Below are 26,396 nucleotides of genomic sequence, written 5' to 3'. Positions count from 1 at the left end.
ATTCTAAATAAAAAATTCTAAAATAAAAAATAACTTACCAAAAATCCTCGCTCTCATGTCATGTTCAAAACATTCTTCTTCAAAATGGTCACTGCATATGATGTGTTTTCTCTCTGGCCAGAAGTTAGATGGCAAATCCGCTCTGTTCAAGTTGGCAATCCAGCAACGAGCCCGGTGGCTCATGAATCGGGAAGTTGAAATAAGCAATGGTTTTTCCACTTTTACCAGTTGTGTTGGAACATCCGATGGCCATGCACGTGGGCATTGTTGCTGTAACAATAGCTCTTGGGACTGTCAGTGGTGAAGTCCTCTGGAAATCCGAAAAAATTATTGATGATCGCAGCTATGTAGAACGGCTCCTATTGACTTTGCATGGAAAGCGGAGAGAAATGTTGTCGCCGCTTCCGCTTTTCCACGCCCCAGGATGTGATGTCAAACGCCCCTTACTGCCCAAATATGGACAGTAATGTCAGCCCCCATACACAGTGATTCAGACGACAATTTATGGTTTTATTTTCTTATTGATTAAAGATAAGTTCATTAAATAACCACAAACGTATTAGTTTTAGTTATAGCTAATGATACCCTGATTTTTCCTTGTTGACCGGACTTCCCCTTTAAAAGCAAACCTATTCAGTCCTTTAGCCTTTCGACGGAAGATGTAGCAAAGTTTATTCCACTTGCTTGATTCAGAAATTACTCTTTGAAAATAGCATTTGGGAGGTCAGATTTTGCAGAAAGTGACATGCATACTGTTGTTTCATTCAAAAAGACATTTTTACATTAACAATATTTTAGTTTTAGTTTACAAAAATAAAAAAAGAGACACATTGTCTTTGTGGATGCTTTATTGCGGGTATTTGCAGATCGGAAAGAAGCATAAAGGAGGATTCATTAGTTTGTATTTCACAAACTAAGATTAAACCTTAGAAATTATTTAAATGTTTGCACAAACATTACAGGAAAAAGTCCTAAAAATGACAAACAAAGCATTTATTTTTTATTTTTTTGGAAAAAGAATTATCAGTATATTCACAAACATTAAGACTAGTATTCTTCAGAAATATGAAAGTTAAAGAAAAGAACAATGCAAACTACAAGCGATTACAATTACTGCGCTCGTTACATCCTCTCACAGTTGGCCAAAACCTGAAAGAGCGCCTGACTTTGAAAACTTCTTCATCGAATCTCCGAGCAGAACCCCGTTTCCCATATGACTTAGTTGGTGGTCTACTTCCCCTAGTGGTCTGGAGCACTTCCATTATGAAGAGCAAGTTTGCAGCTTTTGTTAACTTGTAGTTGTTTTTTCTACTTGCAGAATTTTGATTGTGCATTGTTTAGTGTTTTTATACACCAGCGTTATTTATGTTTGCTGCATGTTTGCACTTTGTGTGTCTAATTTCTGTCATTGTGCCATTTCTGTTTTGCTGCATTTTTCACTGCATGTGTTCAGTTTGTGTCTGTGTTAGCCTCAGTTTTGAGTTTGGAGTATATTTTGTGTTTACAGCACATGTATGTACTTGCAATGCCTTTGCACCTCTTGGCCACTGAGGAATTTTCTTTTTATTATAAAACAACAGTAAAGTTCCAACTTGAAATTTTTCTACATTTCTCTATTTATTTATTGTTGGGGGGGGGGGGGGGCAGGCTGTCTAAAACAAGTTTAACTATTTATATTTGATCTTGGACTTCTATTATGAAGACGTAAACTGAGCGTGAGCTATCTTCTAAATTATATTTTTGATGATAAAAATATTTAATTTAAACACTTGAAATAAAAGAAAGATTGCATTGTCTTTGTGGATGCTTTATTGCAAGGTTTTACAGATAGGAAAGAAGCATAACAAGGATTATCAGTTAGCATTTTAAAAAAAATAGTTAAAGAAAAGAACAATGCAAACTAAAGCGATTGCAATTACTGTGCTCGTTACATCCTCTCACAGTTGGCCAAAACCTGAAAGAGCGTCTGACTTCGAAAACTTCCTCTTTGAATCTCCGAGCAGAACCCCATTTCTGGTGTAAAACACTTTGGCCAGAGAGGGATTCATTGGGGAGGGAAGGTACTCATCACACCGGCTACCACCCAGACTCGGTGCACACTCCACCAAGTAAGTAAAGAAGAATGTACCATGATTAAACATGCAGGTGTCTTTCACAAGCCCTTTACGGAGTTCGAAGGAGCACACACCAAGGCGATCACTGTTCCAGTGTGTATCCTCGTCATAAACAGAAAATGTAAGCTTATTTTGCATATTAATGACAACGGGTCCAAAATCAAATGTTTCAGGCCACCTAGGATTGTCATTATTACTGATTATTTTGGTGCGCTTTATCTGGTCACCGTACTTAACTTCCACTGAACCATCGGTCTCAGTCCACCTGTCTCCATATAGATTATTTGCATGAAGTTTAGAGACCTTCAATGTTGCGAAGCCTTTCCCTGCAGGACAGCAGTTTGACTTAATATTCTGGTTACTGATACACACACAAGCACAGGGATCTCTCTTGCTGGACCTGTGTCCAATTGGACAGGATTCAGAACATTTTTTCAGCACTGCATTTTTCAAGATGTACTGTTCCACCTCACGTTTCAGACCCTTTTTTGCATGGTGATTATCTGGTAGGATGTTGTGCAGAGGTTTCAAGTTATACTGGACCACATCAGGTGTGATTTTAAGAGAGTTTAACCACCTGTTATACACAGTAGGGTCTGAACCTCCTTCAAGAAGTACAACTTCCATTTCATCCCCACCAATGACCTCTGTGATACGCTCATTGAATTCTGAGCTGAAACTTTGATGTGAGCCCATTTTACTCTTCTTTGCTTCACAGTGTTTAGTCATGGCATTAACGTTGGCAGTGTTAGCAACGTTAACTGAGGCTTCAACCGTCAAACAATCACTAACATCTGTTGCTGTCAGCCCATTCATGGTTGCCTTGCAGGTCTGGAAAGAGGTTGTTGCCTTTATTTCCCCTCCAAGAAAAACATGTGTGATGTAATGAGTACCATAAGTGTCAATCAGGTCGCGATATGGAGATGCCTTTGCAGGAGAATATGGAGGAAGCGTGTTCACAGCTGATAGAAAGTCAGCACTCAAGGGAGGATTTGTTGTCAGTCTGTACCTGTGGAGCACAGAAAGAGTGAAACCAAGTAAGATGTGCTGCTGTCTCAGTTACTATAATACTGGTACCTGTACCATCACTTGGTCAATGCATTGTATAAATCATTTTCTAAATCCTTAAAAAACAATGTGATTTATAACAGAAGAGGGTTGGAGGGGGTCGACTTCTGAACTAATGACGTATAATCTTCTAATATCTATCTTCTAATGTTTAATGTATTGTATTCAGTATAACGGTTTAATAAGGCACTAATCACACATTTTTACATCATTGATAAACAATTCATCTGCAAAAATAACAGAAAATCAGACCCTCAGTATGTAGCAAGAACAGATCTATATACTGTACCATATCAATAAACTCCCATCAATATGAAAATGAGGGAGATGTTATTACCAATCATGTAAAATAGCTCTGTTCCGTGCTGACAAAAAAGACATGGTTCTGTAATTTAAAAAACGTTTACACAATATTAGTTTAAACTTATGCTTGACTAATTGTGGTAAGAAGCTGGTAAAGCCATTCAAAAATATTTTATCAAATAGAATAGTACTAAGTAGATCAGATAGGCCAAATTCTAAACTAATTGGACAGAGCTAATTTGAAGAAATTAAAATATTTAATAAAGAACCTAAAATTTAACAACTTGCGCTGGGTTGCACTGTTGCCTTGCAGCAAGAAAGTCCTGGGTTCGAGTCCACCCTGGGTCTTTCTGCATGCATTTTGCATGTTTTCCCTGTTCATGAGTGGGTTCTCTCCTGATACTCCGGCTTCCTCCCACAGTCCAAAAACATGACTGTTAGGTTAATTGGCCTCTCTAAATTCTCCTTAGGTGTGAGTGTGTGTGTGAATGGTTGTTTATCCTGTCTGTCTCTGTGTTGCCCTGTGTTAGACTGGCGACCTGTCCAGGGTGTACCCTGCCTCTCGCCCATTGACAGCTGGAGATAGGCACCAGCACCCCTCGTGATCCCATTAGGGATAAGCGTGTTGTAAAACGGATGGGTGGATAGTTTGCTGGAGGATTTCAGGGACTTGTTTTAAAATAGGAGTACGTGAGGAAAATAAACATTAGAGCAATAAGCAATTCTCACCACTAGGTGGGGTTTGAGCACTGTCTGTAGATGCCAACATTTTGAAATTGAAAACTACTTCATTGGTGTTGTGTGAAGCTACCAGTTCTGACCTTTGAACCAGAAGAGTCACAGTTCGTCTTAATTTCATGTTAAATAAATAAATTTTTTCATGTTTTGTTATGGATATTGTAATTTTTTAAATCTATATAAATGCAAGTGGGGCGAGTGGGGGCCTAGTGGTAAGAGTAGTGTGCTTGCACTCTAAGAAGGTTGCAAGTACCTGGTTCCATCCCCGTAGACTGCCACTGTGGGTCCTTTAGCCCAAGACTTAGCCCTAGGTTCTGTGATAGCTGCCCACTATTCCCTAAGGGATGGTTAAATGTAGAAGAAAAATGTCATTGGAACGTAGAATTGCAATGACAAATAAAGATTTCTAAAAAATAAAGTGTGAAGAGTAAAAGAATAAAATAAAGAAGAGTAAAATAATAAAATAAAGTTTTGGATGCAGCTCACTGGTGGATTGTGCTTTTGTTTTAGAACAGGCATGTGGGCACCACATGTGGTGCTCTGGGGCTACTTGGGGCCTAAAGGTACCATGTTGGTGACCCTCTGCTGTAGAAACTGGCAGAGAGGGATGTACTCTGATAACAAGAGACTGGAGAGCAACACAGAGAGATGAGTGTGTGACGTCATACCATAGTCCATCTAAAAAAATACCTTTAGCTCCTCACAAAATAAGTTTTTAGTTCTTTCTATCTAAAATAATGAAATTTGGCTTATTGCTCCTTTAAATGTCAGCATAAAGAAGAGACTCACACTTATTCTTTACAAAGTCACATGACTTCATAGTAACAAACAACATAATTTCTTGGCTGGTATGGCACTTCGAGGCCTGAGAATGTAAATAGTTAAAGGTCTAATCCAAAGTCAAAAGATACCAATTGCTACATGAGCCTTTTAATTTATTTCATGTCTGGCAAAAAAAATCAAATAGTGACAATACTGTTCCAAAACAGTAATTTCCAAAACTAGTAATTTCCTTAAAACTTAGTTCACTCTTTCCCACATGGAAAATACAACACTTTAGTTTGCATTTAATTTAATGTTTTTAATTTGGTAGCTCAGGATTTGTAATACAGATGCTGAATCAGAGGCTACAAATCAGATGCAAAGGTCAGCTTCGTAAAGACAACAGTAGCCACTTGCTTACAGTATATGAAGTAAAACTTTTGTCTGGGAAAAAGGTTAGAGATTAGGATTTAGACAGATTAGGCTCCCTACAAACAGCAGAATGTAATCAATATACTCTATATGTAAAACTATAGAGTGCTGAGAGGAGATGAGTCAGTGAGTTAATGCTTCAGCTCAGCAGCAGCACGCTTGCAGTCTCTGAAGGTGGGAGAACCTGCCCATTTCCTGAAAGTCTGATGCCTTGCTCTTAGCAGTCTGCTCCTGTAGTCTGAGTGACACCGTAGAAAGAAACTATTCAGGCAACCATTTTAATGATACATTTTTAGCTTGTTCTGTTGTTTATTGTGGAGTTAAAATTGCACAACTGAATCACTACTGTTTGCGCACTTCAGTGCAAAAAGTAGGTTTTGGCCATATTGGAAACAAAATCTCATATGAAAAAATTCTTATAGCCAATGGATGATATTACATAGTACTGTGCTTGCACTATAGTGGGTTATCGACTCTGACTCAAAAATGCAAATAATTTTGGTGAGTGAAGACTCGAGTCAGTCCGTCCGTCTTCTTCCGCTTATCCGGGGTCGGGTCGCGGGGGTAGCAGCTTCAGTAGGGAGGCCCAGACGTCCCTCTCCCCGGCCACTTGGGCCAGCTCCTCAGGAGGAATCCCAAGGCGTTACCAGGCCAGCTGAGAGACATAGTCCCTCCCTGGGCTGCCACCTTACCGTTGTGGAGGGGTTTGAGTGTCCCAATGATCCTAGGAGCTATGCTGTCAGGGGCTTTAAGCCTCTAGTAGGGTCACCCAAGGCAGACAGGTCCTAGGTGAGGGACCAGACAAAGAGCAGCCCAAAAAGCCCCTTATGATGAGCAAGATTATTGGATTTTGTGTTCCCTTGCCCAGACGCGGGTCACCGGGGCCCCACTCTGGAGCCAGGCCTGGAGGTGGGGCACGTTGGCGAGCGTCTGGTGGCCGGGCTTTTACCCATGGAGCCCGGCCGGGCTCAGCCCGAAGAGACGACATGGGTCCCCCTTCTGATGGGCTCACCACCTGTCGGAGGGGCTAAAGGGGTCAGGTGCACTGTGCAACGGGTAGCAGTAGAGGGCGAGGACTCTACTAATGTACAGTCTACTAATGTACAGTATGTTCTGATATGCACTTTATATATACTCTTATTTGTCACACAATCTTTTTTTACTTCAGTTTCTCTGATTTGGGGTTGAAATGTCACATAGTTGTGTTTGTGCTGTTGTCAATTAAATTCTGTATTTTACTTGATTATTCATTGCATTGATGGTGCTGTTCCTGTTTCTCATACACTTATTATTGTATGTTATTATGTCAAATATTTTTCAGCAATGAGCACATAAATTTACATGCAACTAAATATTTACTATATATTAAATGGAGCTTGACTCCTTGTAAACTGCACTCAGGATGTTTGCTTTCCTGCCATTATTGAGACCATTTAAAACATTCATTAATGAATACAAAAGATAAATGTCTAACTTATTAACCTGTGATCCATCAGCATACTCACCTATAGAAATTACATTTGACGGACTGGCTGACAAAGGTATAGTGATCCTCTTTGGACTTTTTCATGGCAAATTCGGAGGCCCTGGAGTGTGACCCTCCAAGGCCAACACCAACAGTGACTGAAGGGTCCACTGGAATGTCGAGACCAATTTTCCAGTCGTTGGACACAGATGATGTGGAGTCATTGACGAGAGATTCCACAGAATCGTAGAGTGTGCTGGAGACCTTCATGGTGCACTTCGGGAGGTTTCTCCAGTCCACCACAGCAACTGGGACCTTCTGCATCTCTCCAGCCATGTAGCTGTTTCTGCATAGTTTGCAAGTGCCATTTCCAAGGTTCCACGTTTCAGTGTCGATGACATAGGCTCCCTTCCTCTCCATGGTTACAATGTCAAAGCCTTCTCCACCCAGGTTGTAACCAGGAACGAAGTGAGCCTTTTCACATTCCTGTGGTGAACCAATGAAGCTCACAGTGGATGACAGACACAGAGGAATCCACATCCAAAACAGGACCATGTGCTGCCAGAGGTTTGCCATCTATTGGGGTGGGGGGGTTGTGATGCAATGAAAAACAAAACACAAACTTAACAGTGGAAACTTCAAATACACAATTTACTCACCACGCAGAATGACAACAGCAAGGATTTTTTTTATATTACAATTGAAAACAGTTGGTGTAGAGAAGGAGGAAAAACCTTGGTGCCTTACCTTTACCACTGATGGGAAGTTCTGCTCATGGGTTTCAAGTTTCTAACTCATGTTACAGAACTGATACAGAGGGGGAGTTTCAAAATACAGATATGAATCTAACAGATGTTATTAATATCAGTTTGTTTGCAGCTGTTCTAACACCCACAATGTACTGCACAACTGCTTGAGCCTCTGAAGCTGTGGTAACAACATATTTTACTTGATCCTTTTTAATGGGCTTAAAAACTCAAACAGAGGAATGCATTAGGATGTTTGTCTTCAAAATAAATATTCGACCGCCTTGCTGCTGAAATATATCCTGACTCTAGCCATATGGATTTCGCTCCGCCTAGCTCCACTCACATCCATCTGGGACCTCTCCCATAGAGAGTGATTTATCCAACTAATTTTATTGTCTAGCCAATCAGGACGCAGGGCTGGAGTTTCATAGATGTGACATAGTGGAGAAGAGACTGTGACGTGAGACTGTTTTTATTTTGATAGCAATGGCGGCTCGCATCGAGGAAGCAAGCGTTAACATTGATGCTGCTATTTCTTCTGTGTTGTCCAATCTACCTAATATTGTTTCATTAAAAGAACATCAAAGAACGGCTCTGAAGGCTTTTGTTTGTGGAAACGATGTTTTTGCCCTTTTCCCGACCGGATTTGGCAAGTATTGTTTTCCGGGGCACGCCTGCGGCGGAGTGGTTAGCGTAAACCATATTAGTAGGCCTTTAGTCCTCGACGCGGTCGGCCCGAGATCGACTGCGACCCGCGACGCTTTGCCGCCTGTCTTCCCCCTTCTTCCTGTCAGCTCGCTGTCAATAAAACGCGTGCCACTAGAGCCGCAAACACATTAAAAAAAAAAGTTTTGTTTTTCCCTGCGTCGTTCTCATCAGCGTCATGGGTTAGCTTCGGTGTGAGTGGTTAAAATAGCACGTCGATAAAGATGACAGACAAGTGGCTTATCCAATCATATGCAAGGATTTTTGAAAAAGCCCAGCCTTCAAAAAGGCAATTCCTATGGAGAGGTCCCAGATGGATGTGAGTGGAGCTAGGCGGAACAAAATCCATATGGCTAGAGTCAGGTTAGCTGAAATATGCTTTACAAATAAACTTGACCTGACCACGAAAATTTCCATTTAGTAACTGTCAGGGCTCAGTTTTCCCTGCTTCACCCTGGACAGTTATAGATCCTTCCCTTTTCAATAAGGACTATTAAACGTGGCTCTGTGTGTGGCTGAATTCGGGTTCAAATCCACAAACCCTGACAGTACGCTCTGGCTAAATGAACCCGTCGCCCACACAGAGCCCGGAGCCCATGTTTCTCGAGCTGAAAAAACTGCTGGACTCAATCGCCACGCTCAGCCCGCCTTGGAAGCAGATGAATGCCGTTAACCATGCTCAGGACAGCTTAAGAGACCAGGCCGAGCTCCTGACGCATCTGGGGATCTCTGGGCTGTTTGAGGAGCTGGAGTGGAACTATCAAGCAGCGCTTTCTCAGCTCCTCAGGAAACCACCTCCACTCAGACCACAGCTCACCTGCTTGTCCGCCTCCCTAGCTGCTCCCACCACTTCATTGCTGGCAGCTGCCTCCTTATCAGTGCCCGGCTCCTCCCGGCGCAGACGCCAGGCTCATCGGCGCAAGAACATCTCCGCCGCTCCACCTTAGGCTCAGCCGGGCACCAGTGCTGCATCTTCGCCAGCTAGAGCTGACGTCACCTCCTTCTCCCTGGCGAGTCGGCTCGACGTCATTGGCGCTGCTCTGGTGAGCCCAGCTAGATGCACTTCAGTGCCACGTCGACTCAGCCACCACCTCCATGACACCCAGGTGGCCTCCCGAGCACTACCCTACGCCGCTGCGTGAGGGGCATGCCTCCTCCAGCCAGAGCACCACACATAGAAGAGTCCCAGCTACGGGACTTCTTCTATGAGGACAGGGACGATCTGTTCCCCAACTGGTCTATCCCTGCCTGCGGGGCTGCATCGCATGCCACGGTCCTAGCCTGCATCGGTGTGGTGCACGCCAGAGCGCCGGGCACCGAGGACTCTGCTGCCTCGTCACCGCCTCCCACAACAGGGGGTCCTGCCTCGCTGGCCACATCGGAGGGCCCTGCTTGAAGGATTTTTTTCTTTCAGATTAACGTCTTGAAAGAGGAAATAATACTTCAACCACGTCCCCAAATGCCAGAAGAGCTGAAAAGGAGGCACCCAGGATACGTAGCAGGAGCAAGAAAAAGAGAGAGGAGGAGATGTAAGCCATCTCTGCCATCGATTATTATGGGCAATGTGATATTTTGCAGAGGCTTCTCCCAATCTGCTGTATGACAGACCAGTACAGGAAATCCTTCCTGCCTGCAGCTATCACTATCTACAACAACTCTTTGAATATACCCCTTTGAGTTACACCAGCATATCCCTTGGGGATTATTAAAGTATTTTTGAATTAAATTATTCAAAATTTATTTTCATAATCTTTGGTCAGGGTAGGTAGACAATCTTTCATTCATTAGTTTAGCTAAATATTTGAATGCGTTCTGTCTCGGAGAGATGGAAGGAAGGGGCATTTCCTACCTACGTCACCATTACCGAATTACTCCAAGATTCCGGTCCACAACAAACAACTTTTAAGCAAAATATCTGCAGTTAAGTACATTTTGATGATATCTATAGCAAAATGTATGTATGGTATATTTATAATCTTCGTTCATAGAATGGAGACAACCTTTCCAATATTATTTTTGCCGAGGGTTTTTCAGTGCATTCTCAAAAAGACTTGAGACAGATATGTTGCTATGCTCATTGCCATTGCCAACGACACAGCCATATACGTCACCAATGTTCACCGGCATCTAAGTTCATAAAAAACAATATTTAACAAAAATATTGCATTTCTATACATTTTGAAGATATCTCTAGCGAAAAGTATGCGTTGTTATAATATTCGTTTATGGGATGTAGACAACCTTTAATTTATTAGTTTCGCCTAAGGATTCAGTGTCACGTGTTCTACTGCATGTAGACTGCCAAAAGCAGGCCGCATTCCACTTACCTTCAACCCATTCGCCGTATTTATAGAGAGAAAGAAAACATTTAAACAGAGGATCTGCAATTAGATACATTTTGCTGAGATTTCTAGCAAAAGAATGTATAATATTTTCACATTATTCTTTCAGAAAGTGTAGATGATATTTTTTTACTGGTTTTCCTAATCCCAACCTTAACCCATTTGGGGTTTCAATGGAGGCTGCTGCTTTTTTGTCTTCCTAAACTTTTATTGAAAATTATAAGAAATACAGACCAGCAGTCTGCTCATGAGTCATCAAGAACATTAACCAACAAACAATCATAACACAAAGTTCCAGGGCAGTACATAATTCGTTTTTTTTTTCTTGTGCTGTTAAACACCCTGCTGCATGTAAACCAGAGGTTCTCATAATAAAGGTCACATAATTTGATACATTTATAGCCATGGGGTGGCCAAGGATTTTATTTCATATATAATAATATGATGTCCTGTGAACCACACATCAGTCTGTAACTTTTTATATCTTGTGCATTTTTGGTAAATTAAATTGTAAGTTGTATTCAAAAAGTTACTCTAGTAACTGTAATTGAGTAAATGTCACAAATTACTATCCACATCTGTATTTTGTTCATAGTAGGAAAAAGTTCACTCTCTGCTGCTGTTTTTACAGCTCTGCAGTATTTCCGCTCATTTATCTGGCACCTCTGAAAAGTTGCAATTCATACTGATACCACAGAACAGAATTCAGTTTTGACTTTTTTCAGTTTATTTATATAGCGCCGAGTCATTATAGGTTATCTCAAGGGACTTCAGAGTGTCAATTCTATCAAATCATACAGATAGATTGGTTAAAAGTTTAGTATCTAAGGAAACCCAGCAGATTGCAAGTTTTTGACTTGTAACATTCACTCCTCCTGTCCTAATAAATGTCACATGCAGAGCACACACGGTTCCCTTATACAACTGTAATACCACTGTGGCTGAAAGGCAGAGATTTACAGCACTGGACCGTATTGCGTGGGTATGCAGGACAACATTGGTGTTCAAGCTGTTTATGGTTAAATTAACAGCTGATCGATAAAGAATCCTCTTAAAAAGGAAACCAAACCCTCAGTCATTCTATGTGTATCCGAAGCAAACAGGACAGATTAAAAAACAAACCTAATCAGGCCATTGGCCTCTCAAGGGCAGATGTAGCAAAGTTTAATCAGCTTGCTTGGTTCAGAAATTACTTTTTGAATGTAGCATTTGGGAGGTCATAAAAAACAGATTTTGAAGAGACTTGTATACTGTTCATTCAGTCAAAAATACATATTTACTTTTACAATGTTTTAGTTTTAATTTGCTAAAAAAACAAAAGAGACACATTGTCTTTGTGGATGCTTTATTGAGAGGTTTTGCAGATAGGAAAGAAGCATAAAGCATGATTTATTAGTTAGTATTTCACAAACTAACATTAAACCATAGAAATAATTTAACTGTTAATATTTTTTGCACAAACATTACAGGCAAAAGTCCTGAAAATTTCAAACAATGCATTTATTTATAAATTTTTTGAAAAAGGATTATTAGCTAGTATATTCACAAACATACATTAAGACTAGTATTCTTCAAAAATATGAAAGTTAAAGAAAAGAACAATGCAAACTAAAGTGATCGCAATTACTGTGCTCGTTATATCCTCTCACAGTCGGCCAAAATCTGAAAGAGCGCCTGGCTTCGAAAACTTCCTCATTGAATCTCCAAGCAGAACCCCGTTTCTGGTGTAAAACACTTTGGCCAGAGAGGGATTCATGGGAGAGGGAAGGTACTCATCACACCGGCTACCACCCAGACTCGGTGCACACTCCACCAAGTAAGTAAAGAAGAACGTACCATGATTTAACATGCAGGTGTCTTTCACAAGCCCTTTACGGAGATCAAAGGAACACCCACCAAGGCGATCACTGTTCCAGTATGTATCCTCGTCATAAACAGAAAATGTAAGCCTATTTTGCATATTGATGACAACGGGTCCAAAATCAAATTTTTCAGGCCACCTAGGATTGTCATTATTACTGATTATTTTGGTGCGCTTTATCTGGTCACCGTACTTAACTTCCACTGAACCATCGGTCTCAGTCCACATGTCTCCATATAGATTATTTGCATAAAGTTTGGAAACCTTCAATGTTGCAAGTCCTTTCCCTGCGGGACAGCAGTTTGACTTGATATTCTGGTTACTAATACACACACAAGCGCAGGGATCTCTCTTGCTGGACCTGTGTCCAATTGGACAGGATTCAGAACATTTTTTCAACACTGCATTTTTCAAGATGTACTGTTCCACCTCACGTTTCAGACCCTTTTTTGCACTGTGATTATCTGGTAGGATGTTGTGCAGAGGTTTCAAGTTATACTGGACCACATCAGGTGTGATTTTAAGAGAGTTTAACCACCTGTTATACACAGTAGGGTCTGAACCTCCTTCAAGAAGTACAACTTCCATCCCATCCCCACCAATGACCTCTGTGATACGCTCATTGAATTCTGAGCTGAAACTTTGATGTGAGCCCATTTTACTCTTCTTTGCTTCACAGTGTTTAGTCATAGCCTTAACGTTGGCAGTGTTAGCAACGTTAACTGAGGCTTCAACCGTCAAACAATCACTAACATCTGTTGCTGTCAGCCCATTCATGGTTGCCTTGCAGGTCTGGAAAGAGGTTGTTGCCTTTATTTCCCCTCCAAGAAAAACATGTGTGATGTAATGAGTACCATAAGTGTCAATCAGGTCACGATATGGAGATGCCTTTGCAGGAGAATATGGAGGAAGCGTGTTCACAGCTGATAGAAAGTCAGCACTCAAGGGAGGATTTGTTGTCAGTCTGTACCTGTGGAGCACAGAAAGAGTGAAACCAAGTTAGATGTGCTGCTGTCTCAGTTACTATAATATTGGTACCTGTACCATCACTTGGTCAATTCATGGTATAAATCATTTTCTAAATCCTTCAAAAACAATGTGATTTATAACAGAAGAGGGTTGGAGGGGGTCGACTTCTAAACTAATGACGTATAATCTTCTAATATCTATCTTCAAATGTTTAATGTATTGTATTCAGTATAACGGTTTAATAGGGCACTAATCACACATTTTTACATCATTGATAAACAATTCATCTGCAAAAATAACAGAAAATCAGACCCTCAGTATGTAGCAAGAACAGATCTATATACTGTACCATATCAAGAAACTCCCATCGATATGAAAATGAGGGAGATGTTATTACGAATCATGTAAAATTGCTCTGTTCCTTGCTGACAAAAAAGACATGGTTCTGTAATTTAAAAAACATTTACACAATATTAGTTTAAACTTATGCTTAACTAATTGTGGTAAGAAGCTGGTAAAGCCATTCAAAAATATTTGATCAAATAGAATAGTACTAAGTAGATCAGATAACAAATTAGACGGAGCTAATTTGAAGAAATTAAAATATTTAATAAAGAACCTAAAATTTAACAACTTGCGCTGGGTTGCACTGTTGCCTTGCAGCAAGAAAGTCCTGGGTTCAAGTCCACCCTGGGTCTTTCTGCATGCAGTTTGCATGTTCTCCCTGTGCATGAGTGGGTTCTCTCCTGATACTCCGGCTCCCTCCCACAGTCCAAAAACATGACTGTTAAGTTAACTGGCCTCTCTAAATTCTCCTTAGGTGTGAGTGTGTGTGTGAATGGTTGTTTATCCTGTCTGTCTCTGTGTTGCCCTGTGATAGACTGGCGACCTGTCCAGGGTGTACCCTGCCTCTTGCCCATTGACAGCTGGAGATAGGCACCAGCACCCCCCGTGATCCCATTAGGGATAAGCGTGTTGTAAAACGGATGGGTGGATAGTTTGCTGGAGGATTTCAGGGACTTGTTTTAAAATAGGAGTACGTGAGGAAAATAAACATTAGAGCAATAAGCAATTTTTTCACCACTAGGTGGGGTTTGAGCACTGTCTGTAGACACCAACATTTTGAAATTGAAAACTACTTCATTGGTGTTGTGTACCAGTTCTGACCTTTGAACCAGAAGAGTCAGAGTTCATCTTAATTTCATGTTAAATAAATAAATTTTTCATGTTTGTTATGGATATTGAAATTTTTAAATCTATATAAATGCAAGTGGGTTGAGTGGGGTTCTAGTGGTTAGAGCAGTGTGCTTGCACTCTGAGAAGGTTTCAAGTATCTGGTTCAATCCCCACAGACTGCCGCTATGGGTCCCTGAGCAAGACCCTTAGCCCCAGACTGCTCTCTGGGTGCTGTGATAGCTGCCCACTGTTCCCTAAGGGATGGTTAAATGTAGAAGACACATTTTATTGGAATGTACAACTGCAATGACAAATAAAGATTTCTAAAAAAAAGTGTGATTAAACAAGAAGAGTAAAAGAATAAAATAAAGTTTTAGATGCAGCTCACTGGTGGATTTTGCTTTTGTTTTAGAACAGGCATGTGGGCACCACATGTGGTACCATGTTGGTGATCCCTGCAGTAGACCAAAACAAGATGTGCATCAGACCACGCCTCTCTCTACCTCTGCTCCAGCTGCAACCCAGCAGCCATTTCCCCTGGCCCTTCTCACCCGTGTGCATGTTTGCTAAGGATAAATACATAGCAAAACAGCATCCCCTTTGGAGGAACCAGTCAAATGAAGAAGTAAGTAACTCATAACTTTATAATGCTGAGCGTGTTCTCCACCATTTTGTGCCTGGTGGTAGCATTTTATGGGCAGAGAGGGACGTACCCTGATAACAAGAGACTGGAGAGCAACATGGAGAGATGAGTGTGAGACATCATACCATACATAGTCCATCTAAAAAATACCTTTAGTTCCTTCCTTCCTTTTAGTTCTTTCTATTTAAAATAATGAAATTTGGCTGGTATGGCACTTCAAGGCCTGAGAATATATGTAGTTAAAGGGCTAATCCAAAGTCAAAAGTTACCAATTGTTACATGAGCTTTTTAATTTATTTAATTTATTAGCAAAAACAGTCTAATAGTGACAATACTGTTCCAAAACAATCCCCCTAGTAATTTGCTTAAAACTTAGTTCACTCTTTCCCGTGTGGAAAATACAACACTTTAGTTTGCATCTAATTTAATGTTTTTAATTTGGTAGCTCAGGATTTGTAACAACCCTATATACAGATGCTGAATCAGAGGCTACAAATCAGATGCAAAGGTCAGCTTCGTAAAGACAACAGTAGCCACTTGCTTACAGTATATGAAGTAAAACTTTTGTTTGGGAAAAAAGTTAGAGATTAGGGTTTAGACAGATTAGGCTCCCTAAAAACAGCAGAATGTAATCAATATACTCTAAATGTAAAACTCAGAAGTGCTGAGAGGAGATAAGTCAGTGAGTTAATGCTTCAGCTCAGCAGCAGCACGCTTGCAGTCTCTGAAGGTGGGAGAACCTGCTCGTTTCCTAAAAGTCTGATGCCTTGCTCTTAGCAGTCTGCTCCTGTAGTCTGAGTGACACCGTAGAAAGCAACTATTTAGGCAATCATTTTAATGATACATTTTTAGCTTGTTCTGTTGTTTATTGTGGAGTTAAAATTGCACTACTGAATTACTACTGTTTGTGCACTTCAGTGCAAAAAGCAGGTTTTTGCCATATTGGAAACAAAATCTCATATGAAAAAATTCTTATAGCCAATGGATGACATTACATAGTACTGTGCTTGCACTATAGTGGGTAATCGACTCTGACTCAAAAATGCAAATAATTTTGGTGAGTGAAGACTCGAGTCAGTAAAAAAAAAAAAAAAAAAAATTCCCATCACTAATGTACAGTATGTTCTGATATGCACTTTATGTATACTCTAATTTGTCACACAATCTTTTTTTTACATCAGTTTCTCTGATTTGGGGTTGAAATGTCACATAGTTGTGTTTGTGCTGTTGTCAATTAAATTCTGTATTTTACTTGATTATTTATTGCATTGATGGTGCTGTTCCTGTTTCTCCTACACTTAATATTGTATGTTATTATGTCAATTATATTTCAGCAATGAGCACATAAATTTACATGCAACTAAATATTTACTATATATTAAATGGAGCTTGACTCCTTGTGAACTACACTCTGGGTGTTTGCTTTCCTGCCATTATTGGGACAATTTAAAACATTAATTAATGAATACAAAAGATAAATGTCTAACTTATTAACCTGTGATCCATCAGCATACTCACCTATAGAAATTACATTTGACGGATTGGCTGACAAAGGTATAGTGATCTTCTTTGGACTTTTTCATGCCAAATTCGGAGGCCCTGGAGTGTGACCCTCCAAGGCCAACACCAACAGTGACTGAAGGGTCCACTGGAATGTCGAGACCAATTTTCCAGTCGTTGGACACAGATGATGTGGAGTCATTGACGAGAGATTCCACAGAATCGTAGAGTGTGCTGGAGACCTTCATGGTGCACTTTGGGAGGTTTCTCCAGTCCACCACAGCAACTGGGATCTTCTGGTTCTCTCCAGCCATGTAGCTGTTTCTGCATAGTTTGCAAGTGCCATTTCCAAGGTTCCACGTTTCAGTGTTGATGACATAGGCTCCCTTCCTCTCCATGGTTACAATGTCAAAGCCTTCTCCACCCAGGTTGTAACCAGGAACGAAGTGAGCCTTTTCACATTCCTGTGGTGAACCAATGAAGCTCACGGTGGATGACAGACACAGAGGAATCCACATCCAAAACAGGACCATGTGCTGCCAGAGGTTTGCCATCTATTGGGGTGAGGGGTGGGGGTGGGATGGGGGGGTTGTGATGCGATGAAAAACAAAACACAAAATTAACAGTGGAAACTTCAAATACACAATTTACGCACAACTCTGAATGACAACAGCAAGGATTTTTTTAATATTACAATTGAAAACAGTTGGTGTAGAGAAAGGAGGAAAAACCTTGGTGTCTTACCTGTATCACTGATGGGAAGTTCTGTTCAGGGGCTTCTAGTTTCTAAATCATGTTACATAACCGATGCAGAGGGGGAGTTTCAAAATACAGATATGAATCTAACAGATATTATTGATTTTTTTTTTTTTTTTTTTTTTTTTTTTGCAGCTGTTCTAACACCCACAATGTACTGCACAACTGCTTGAGCTTCTGAAGCTGTGGTAACAACATATTTTACTTGATCCTTTTTAAAAACTTAAACAGAGGAATGCATTAGGATGTTTATCTTCAAAATAAATATTCGACCGTCTTGCTGCTGAAATGTGCTTTACAAATAAACTTGATCTGATCACAAACATAGTAAATGTCAGGGCTCAGTTTTGCCTGCATCACCAAGGACAGTTCTAGATCCTTCCACCACCTCATTCAGCCCAGTTCTCCACTTCACCCTTGATCACCGCCACCTGCCACTGCCAATTGAGCCAAACTGATTCCACCTGGGATTCTCCGGGCTGTTTGAGGAGCTGGAGTGTAGCTATCAAGCAGCGCTTTCCTAGCTACTCAGCAAATCACCTCCACTCAGACCACAGCTCACCTGCTTGTCCACCTCGCCAGCTGCTCCTGCCGCTTCATTGCTGGCAGCTGCTTCTCTATCAGTGCCCAGCTCCTCCCAGTGCAGACGCCGGGCTCATCGGCGCAAGAACACCTTCGCCGCTCCAACTGAGGCTCAGCCGGGCACCAGTGCTGTGTCTCTGCCAGCTAGAGCCGACGTCACCTCCTTCTCCCTGGTGAGTCGGCCCGACATCATCGGTGCTGCTCTGGTGAGCCCGGCTAGATGCCCTTGAGAAGGTGGCTTCTCAAGCACGACCTTACACCGCTGCGCTGAGGGCCATGCCTCCTCCAGCCAGAGCGCCTCACATAGAAGAGTCCCAGCTATGGGACTTCTTCTATTGGGACAGGGACTATCTGTTCCCCAACTGGTCCGTCCCTGTCCGCGGAGCTGCATGCCTAGCCTGCGATGCAGGCTAGGCATGCAGGCTAGGCATGCCATGCATACACCAAGGACTGTGCTGCCTCATCGCAGCCGGCCGCATCAGGGGGTCCTGCCTCGCCGACGCCTCCTGCAACTGGGGGTCCTGCCTCGCCGGCCACTTCTGATGTCCCTGCTTTGCCGGCCGTCTCAGAGGTTCCTGCTTCATCGGCCTCCATCGCTCACGAGTTCCGAGAGGCCCGGGTCCAGGGGAACCCGCTGGCCTCCACCACTTCCAAGCTCTATGAGGAGAGGGTCCAGGGGCACCTGCCTCTCACCTACACTCCCCAGTTCCGGGAGTGGGTCCAGGGGGACCCACCTCCGAGGGTCCTCCTCTGTCGCCGGCCTCCGAGGGTCCTCCTCCGTCGCTGGCCGCCCGAGACCCAGGCGATTGGTGACCTTGGTGAGGTCACCAATCATGATGCCCACCTCTGCCGGTGCTCCCTACGTCCGCCTGCCAGCTCCAGTTCCAGCCATCTTCATCATCCCTCCGCTGCTGTCTGGTACAGTTTTCTGGTTCTTCCTTCCACTACTCATGCGTTTTCAATAAAGACTATTAAAACGTGGCTCTGTGTGTGGCTGAATTCGGGTTCAAATCCTAACTTCGTGTCAAATCAATTTTTAGTTCCCTCTAAAAATATTCCACCATACTGAGACCTGATCCCTCATTTGATCACCCCATAACTAGTTTCATTAAAAGGAGTTTTTGCTATTGGCTTATTATATGCTCATGTTTAAATGCGGCCTGAGATCCTCATACCTTGGGAAAACCTGTTTTTTTTAACCCATGTTCTCTTAGCAGGTTTCTCTCTCAATATTTACCTTTTTTTGGCTTTCTACCTTTTTGCAACAAATGTCAGTTTGTGTATAACATTCTGACATTATCGTTGATTTTCAAACAGCCCTGGGCAAAAAGAATGAAATCACTGCTCTAGGATCCTCTTCATAGTTTTTCCAATTTGCAGTAAAAACGATAGTTACATATGTAACTACGTTTCTATGAATCCCGGATGACCGCCAGAGGCTGTGCTTCAAGCACTGAATGATCACTCTTGCACTTGCGCAGGTCGAGAATTAGTATCAACAAAGTCACCTGTGACCTACCGGTGATCAGCTGAAGCCTATATAGGCAGTGACACCGGTAGTTCAGTCCCTCGATCTTCTCGTGAGCCAGCAATGCTCTGGCAGTCATCCGGGATTCATAGAACCGTAGTTACATACATAACTATCGTTCTATTTCATCCCTACTGACCGCCAGAGGCAGTGCTTCAAGCACTGAATGACGTATGACAACAAGGTCCCGAGGGATACAGAAAGAAAGGAACAACCCACCGGAAACCAGCAGCAGGACCTACCTTAGCGGGACGTACCAGGTGGTTGCTGCAGGATTTCCTGGAGAGGATGAGGCGTAGCCATGTTAATCCTATAGAACCTCGTGAAAGTGGTCGGCACAGACCATGAGGCTGCCTCGCAGATGGACTCCAGCGGCACCCCCATCATGGCAGCCCATGAGGTTGACAGGCTCCTTGTGGAGTGGCACAAGTGTGGCACTCCCTGAGGCAGGGGCTGACCCTGCAGAGATTATGCCACAGATATCGCCCCCACAACCCAACGTGCCAACCGTTGCTTGGTCAGTCAGTCGCATGGTCGCTGTGGCGCGGACATAGGTCTCCAGTGCTCTGACTGGGCACAGAGCTTCAGAAGGGGTCCCGGACTCGAAGCGGGATAACCGAAGCGGCAAGACTGTGCCTGCCACTGTGGGGGCCTTCGGGAAGAAAGAAAGAATCGGTCCACAGGGTCACCCCGGAGCCATCCGGGTTCCACCAACAACAAGGCTCGGCTATAGACAGGGCATGCAGTTCCCCCACTCGTCTGCCGGAAGCCATGGCCAGCAGGAAGGCAGTCTTCATTGAGAGCCGTTCCAGATCCACTGCCGCAATCGTCTCAAAAGGTGGGGAATGAAGAGCTTCCAGTACTAAATTAAGATCCCAGGTAGGAGCCACCCGGCGCCTCGGAGGATGTAAACGTCTAGCGCCCCTGAGGAACAGCGCTATGTCCCTACACCTTCCAAAGGAGTAGCCATTGAACCCAGTGTGCCAGTGGGAAATGGCAGCCACATAGACCTTCAGGGTGGAAGGGGACCGCCCCGGTTAAGCAACTCCTGAAGGAAGGCCAGCAAGGATCGAATGGGATAGTGTATGGGGTCCAGCCCCTTATTGACACACCAGGTGGCAAAAGCTGCCCATCTGGCAGTGTAAGCAGCCCGGGTGGATGGCGCCCATGCACAGGCTATTGTGTGGCCCACATCGCCCCCGAATCGGGAGAATGCCGGGTCGGACCCTGCAGAGGCCAAGGCCAAAGGCGCAGGCGGCCCGGGTCGGGGTGTAAAACCTGACCTCCCAGTTGGTATATGAGGTCCCTCCTGGATGGGAGGCGCATCGGCAAGCTGTAACAAAGGTTGCGCAGCAGAGGAAACCAAGTCCTCGCTGGCCAGAATGGGGCTACCAGCAGGAGCCTGTGCCCCTCCTGGAAAACCCGCAGGGGGGTCTGGGGAATCAGACCCAATGGGGGAAAGGCATAAAGGAGAGTTCTGGGCCAATCGTGGGCCAGCGCATCGCACCCTAGAGGACAGGGACTGTCTGACAGGGAGAAACAGAGGGGACAGTGGGCTGTGTCTCTGGAGGCAAAGAGGTCCATGCCTGCTCTGCCGAATGTCCCCCAGATGTGATCCACCACCTCCGGGTGGAGCCGCCACTCCCCCGGAAGAGGCGACGTGCGGGAAAAGGAAGTCCGCGGGCCCTTTGCGCCAGCCTGGAATATAGGCCGCCCTGAGGCTGGTGAGGCAAGACGAAGCCCACACCAGGAGCTGGTGTGTTAGGGACAGCAGTCTCGGGGACCTGGACCCGCCCTGGTGGTTGATGTGGTAGACCACTGTGGTGTTGTCCAACCAGACCAACACATGCTTCACCCGTAGTCCCGGAAGAATAGTCCGGAGTGCGAGGTCCACAGCCCGGAGCTCCAGGGCATTGATGTGTTCCCTCTGCACCCGTGTGGACCACACTCTCTGTGCCATGTGGTCCCGCCAGGTCGCGCCCCAACCCAGAGTGGAAGCATCCGTATATACAGCCTCCCTCCGGCACGGAAGGGGCCCGAGCGGAACTCCTCCCACAACGTAGGATTTGTCCCTCCACAGGGACAGAAACCGCAGACAGTGCGGTGCGACACAAATTCTTCTGTCTGTGTGCCTGATGGGTGGGGTCCAGAGCCAGGCTGTTCAGCCACATCTGCAGAGGGCGCAGGGGGAGAAGCCCCAGTGGAACCACACTGGAAGCAGCGGTAAGCGTGCCCAGGAGGCTCAGATAATCTAAGAAACGTGGTGCCGCACCACGATGGAAGGCAGGCAACATAGTTAAAATACTGGTCACCCGCTGGGGAGAAGGACGGGCGGTCATGGAGACAGAGTTCAGGAGAATGCCCAGGAACACTGTCACCTGGGAGGGGGTGAGGCTGCTCTTCTCCATATTTACCTTTAAACCCAGCCGGTGCACATGGGGGAGCACCAACTGGGTGTCCCTGATCGCCTGACTGCGGGTTGCGGTGCAAATTAGCCAAACGTCCAGATAGGGCAGGATACAAATTCCCTGTGCCTGCAGGGGGGACAGAGCTGCTGCCACCATCCTGGTGAACACTCGGGGAGACAGGGAGAGCCCAAACGGGCACATGGGGAAGCACCAACTGGGTGTCCCTGATCGCCTGACTGCGGGTTGCGGTGCAAATTAGCCAAACATCCAGATAGGGCAGGATACAAATTCCCTGTGCCTGCAGGGGGGGCAGAGCTGCTGCCACCACCCTGGTGAACACTCGGGGAGACAGGGAGAGCCCAAACGGGAGTACCCTGAACTGATAATGGCACCCCTGGAATGCAAAGCGGAGAAACCGCCAGTGAACCTGTGCCACAGGGATAATGGAAGTACGCATCCCTCAGGTTGATTGACGTAAACCAGTCGCCTGGGGAAATTGCCTGCAGAACCCCCTTGGCCGTAAGCATGCGGAAGGGCATGTCCTTCAGGTAGGTGTTTAGCCCCCTGAGGTCCAGCACCGGACGAAGATTCCCATTCTTTTTGGGGACCAGAAAATACACAGAGTAAAAGCCCCCTGGATCCAGCAGGGGGTCCACAGGCACTATCACACCCTTGACCAGCAAGGTACGTAGCTCGCTGGAAAGTGCCTGTGCTTTCAGAGGGTTGCAGATGGTGGTCATCCGAACTCCTCCATGAGACGGGGGCCGGCGGTGGAACTGGAGACGGTATCCCCTGGTCAGAGTGGAGAGTACCCAAGAATCTGGGGTGCTTTTGCCCCAGTACAGAAGCTGACCTGGGGTGAAATATCCAACCGCCGGCCCCAGTGCCTCGGCTATGGGTCCCTCGGCCCCTTGGGGGCCTAGAGGGGGGGTGAGCTGGTTCTGCAGCCCGAAAGGGGTGCGAATCCGGGGCCCCGGCCCGGACTGTCTGGGCTCGAGGCAAAAGCTCCCCTGGAAAAGCTCCCCTGGAACCACCGGCAAGGCGCGCAGTGTCCGCCTGCAGGGTTCGGTGAGTGGCGACTGAGCCAGCCACACCTGGCGTCGAGCATGGACCAGGGTGGACAATGTACGCCCCAGCTCCCTTGACATCAGGGCAAAAGCCTGGAGAGACGCATCCAGCATGCCCTGAGTGGACTGGTCGAGCGACTGTGCCTCCAGGGAAGATGCCAGACCTAGCAACAAATGGGAGAGGGAGTTCCCAATATGCCCCATCCTAGCCCCTAAATCGTAGGCTCGGCAGAGCAGATCGTCTGTGATGCGACACTGTGGCCGTGGACAGCGGAAAGAGCCCGAGTATCAGACCAGCAGGTGTGGAGTTCCCTGATGTACTCCTCTGAAGGCGGTACAGCGAAGGTGGCCATCCCAGTCTCACGGCGCCTGAAAAAGGCGCTAGAGGTGGAGGGCTGAACCTGTGGAGAATCCACCTGCAACTGTAATTTTAATAGCAGTTGCCACTGACTCTCCCGTGTTGGATTCAACATCCGAATCCTGCGGGCTATGTACTTGGGGTTCCCCCCGAAAGAGGGTGTCGGATGCCGCCAGCGAGAGGGCGTCCTCATTGAGGACTGAAGCTTCTTCAGTAGCTGGAGACAAGATCAACCCCTGAACAGGGGGAGGTCGCAAAGATTGGAGTAGAGCCTTCATCTGGGCTAACTCTGAGGATAATTGATCCACCTTAGAGGATAGCCCCTGCCCCGAATGGCGGGACTTCTTCCCAGCTGTTAGCGGAGCGTCTGAGGCAGGGCGTTTAGAGCATAACCCCTGGCCAGGGGGCAACTGTTCCTGTTGATGAGAGCCCATCCAGGGAACAGGCTGTTCGACTGAGGACAGCCGGGCCAGCCACGCCGCATGGGGCAGAACGCTGCAATTGGGGCAGGCAGCCTCGGTAAGCGCCTCCTTGAGGTGGTCAACACCCAGACAAGGGGGGCACAGGTCATGACCATCCTCAGGATGGAAAGAGGCTAAGCAAGTGGAACAACAAAGACGTTCCATCTCTGAGTGACGGAGCCCGTACTCAGGAACTGCGTCACCCACCTGACCGGGCAGAAATCGCCACCAGTGAAATGGATGTTTCAATTATGTTGAGCTAAAAACACCCAAGCACGGGCAGAAAACGCCACTTGCGGGGTAATGAAAAACCGCCACCAGCTGGTTTCAATTTACTTCACCAAAAAGACTCAGCGCGGGCAGAAAACACCACGGGCGAGATGAATAAGAACAGTAGCCGACTTGTTTTAATCAAGTTAAAGCAAAGGGCTCAACACGGGCAGAAGACGTCGCTGATGAGGTAATTGTAAACAGCAACAAATTGTTTCAATCAGATTTAACCAAGAAACTCAGCGCGGGCAGAAAACGCCACCGGCGAGGTAAAAACGAACAGTAACCGACTTGTTTAAATCAGGGTAAACAAAAGGACTCAACGAGGGCAGAGGACGCCACCGGTGAGTAAACAAAATGAGCAGCTATTACCAGCTGCTAACTCAAGCAACACCAGCAGGGCAAGACGCTACCCGCGGGGTTCAGAAAAATGAAAGGAAACAGACTCACCCAACACCAGATGAGATCTGTATGCACAATCGTCGCTCGCGCAGCCCCTGGAGGGCGAACACGCCTGCAGCTCCGACCACACAAACGATCATGGGGTTACTGGCAGCGAGCTGACGGAGAAAGCGGTAATACAGAGAAAACTCACGTGTCTGTAGAAGGAACCGCTCAAAACAAACCTGCGTCCAAGAAGATGAGAAGGGACTGAACTACCAGCGTCACGTGCCTATATAGGCTTCTGCTGATCACCGGTAGGTCACAGGTGACTTTGTTGATACTAATCAAGCGCAACAGTGATCATTCAGTGCTTGAAGCACCGCTTCTGCCGGTCAGTAGGGATGAAATAGAACTATCTAATATGTAGAGCTGATATATATATATATATATATATATATATATATATATATATATATATATATATATATATATATATATATATATATATATATATATATATATGTTACGGCCCAAGGCCTTTCCTCTGAGTCCCTGTGTAGAGCTTCTAATTGGCGCGGAAGTGGAGGCAGCTGGCCAGACTGACATCAGCAAGCTTCCTCACCTGACAGTGCAAGCCCAAGCTCCGCATCAGTCCAAGCACCAGATGATCAACCCCAGCTGGGAGCAGCTCAGATCATTCTGTCTCTCTCTCTGCCACCTACTTCTCTCTTTCCCTCTCCTCTCCAACCAGTTCTGATTTTTGTTAAATAAATCCCATTTTAGGTTTTCCCATGCTGGGCTTCCCTTTCATTTGTTATGGTCCAAGAGCCAGGCCATAACAAAAAAATGTCTCTCTGTCTGTCTGTCTGTCTGTCTGTCAGTCAGATAGATAGATAGATAGATAGATAGATAGATAGATAGATAGATAGATAGATAGATAGATAGATAGATAGATAGATAGATAGATAGATAGATAGATAGATAGATAGATAGATAGATAGATAGATAGATAGATAGATAGATAGATATGTATTGCAGCTGCTCTGTGAAGGCATCAGAGCTTTGTTAGACATTAGCGATTAATATATATATATATATATATATATATATATATATATATATATATATATATATATATTATTCACCAATGTATAAAGCTCTGATGCCCTCACGGAGTAGATGAAATTTTGGAGAGACTAAGTCACAAAAACTTGGACATGTAGACCTGTATCTCTCTATCTAATATTAGAAAAATCACATTTTAATATTAACACTATCTTTTAATCTTGCTTGTGAAAAGTTATCCCTCGAGCCCTGACGTCAATAGTCCGTCGATTTAAACAAAAATACATTGCACAGTGCTGAGGTATCATAAGTGTGTTCAGCTTGAATCAGCAGGTTAGGGTAGCAGGCCGACCGCCCCAAGATGGCGGCCGTAATTCCTGGGCCGCGACTGTCAATGCGGGGTCTACTCTTATATTGTGTCAATGGTACTGAACACCCGCCGCTGTGAATGCGATTGTGAGAAGTGGTTCCTGTCCCAGACGCTGGTGATTCATCCTCGACCTGCAGCAGTATACGTCACAAACCTTTTAAACGTAACTCTGTGTCTGGTTAAATATCGGGTTCACCTGCCGTAAACATTACATTAACCCCTTGATGTTCGCCCGTAAAAAAAAACAGACAGTAAAAACGGCTGTGAAGCACATAATTTAGAATAGATGCAGTTATTAAACCTTTTGGAGCACATGCAGA

At 44.7% G+C, this 26,396-nt stretch overlaps 2 protein-coding genes across 2 annotated transcripts; both read right to left on the bottom strand.

Annotated features, from left to right (window-relative positions):
• Positions 1-1,796: 1,796 nt before the first annotated feature.
• LOC118563039 (perforin-1-like) lies at positions 1,797-7,458 on the bottom strand. The gene is made up of 2 exons (XM_036136624.1): positions 6,923-7,458; positions 1,797-3,123 (listed from the first exon to the last, which is right to left on the bottom strand). The coding sequence occupies exons 1-2, from the start codon at positions 7,456-7,458 to the stop codon at positions 1,938-1,940; spliced, it is 1,722 nt and encodes a 573-aa protein (XP_035992517.1). The 3' UTR covers positions 1,797-1,937.
• Positions 7,459-12,020: 4,562 nt separating this feature from the next.
• On the bottom strand, positions 12,021-17,595 carry LOC118563038 (perforin-1-like). The gene is made up of 3 exons (XM_036136623.1): positions 17,572-17,595; positions 16,846-17,381; positions 12,021-13,509 (listed from the first exon to the last, which is right to left on the bottom strand). Exons 2-3 carry the CDS (start codon positions 17,379-17,381, stop codon positions 12,324-12,326), a joined length of 1,722 nt encoding a protein of 573 aa, XP_035992516.1. The 5' UTR covers positions 17,572-17,595; the 3' UTR covers positions 12,021-12,323.
• Between the last annotated feature and the right edge of the window lie 8,801 nt (positions 17,596-26,396).

Source organism: Fundulus heteroclitus, chromosome 5, assembly GCF_011125445.2.
Source record: "Fundulus heteroclitus isolate FHET01 chromosome 5, MU-UCD_Fhet_4.1, whole genome shotgun sequence".
Classification (NCBI taxonomy): domain Eukaryota; kingdom Metazoa; phylum Chordata; class Actinopteri; order Cyprinodontiformes; family Fundulidae; genus Fundulus; species Fundulus heteroclitus.
The sequence above is the reverse complement of the archived record's forward strand: the minus strand, read 5'-3'. Positions and strand labels throughout refer to the sequence as shown.

Bases quoted from the DNA above. Each gene is read 5' to 3' on its own strand.
- LOC118563039 (XM_036136624.1), bottom strand. From the start codon at position 7,458: ATGGCAAACCTCTGGCAGCACATGGTCCTGTTTTGGATGTGGATTCCT. The intron at 3,124-6,922 runs GTGAGTATGCTG...TGTGCTCCACAG, and splicing joins GTCAAATGTAATTTCTATAG to GTACAGACTGACAACAAATC.
- LOC118563038 (XM_036136623.1), bottom strand. From the start codon at position 17,381: ATGGCAAACCTCTGGCAGCACATGGTCCTGTTTTGGATGTGGATTCCT. The intron at 13,510-16,845 runs GTGAGTATGCTG...TGTGCTCCACAG, and splicing joins GTCAAATGTAATTTCTATAG to GTACAGACTGACAACAAATC.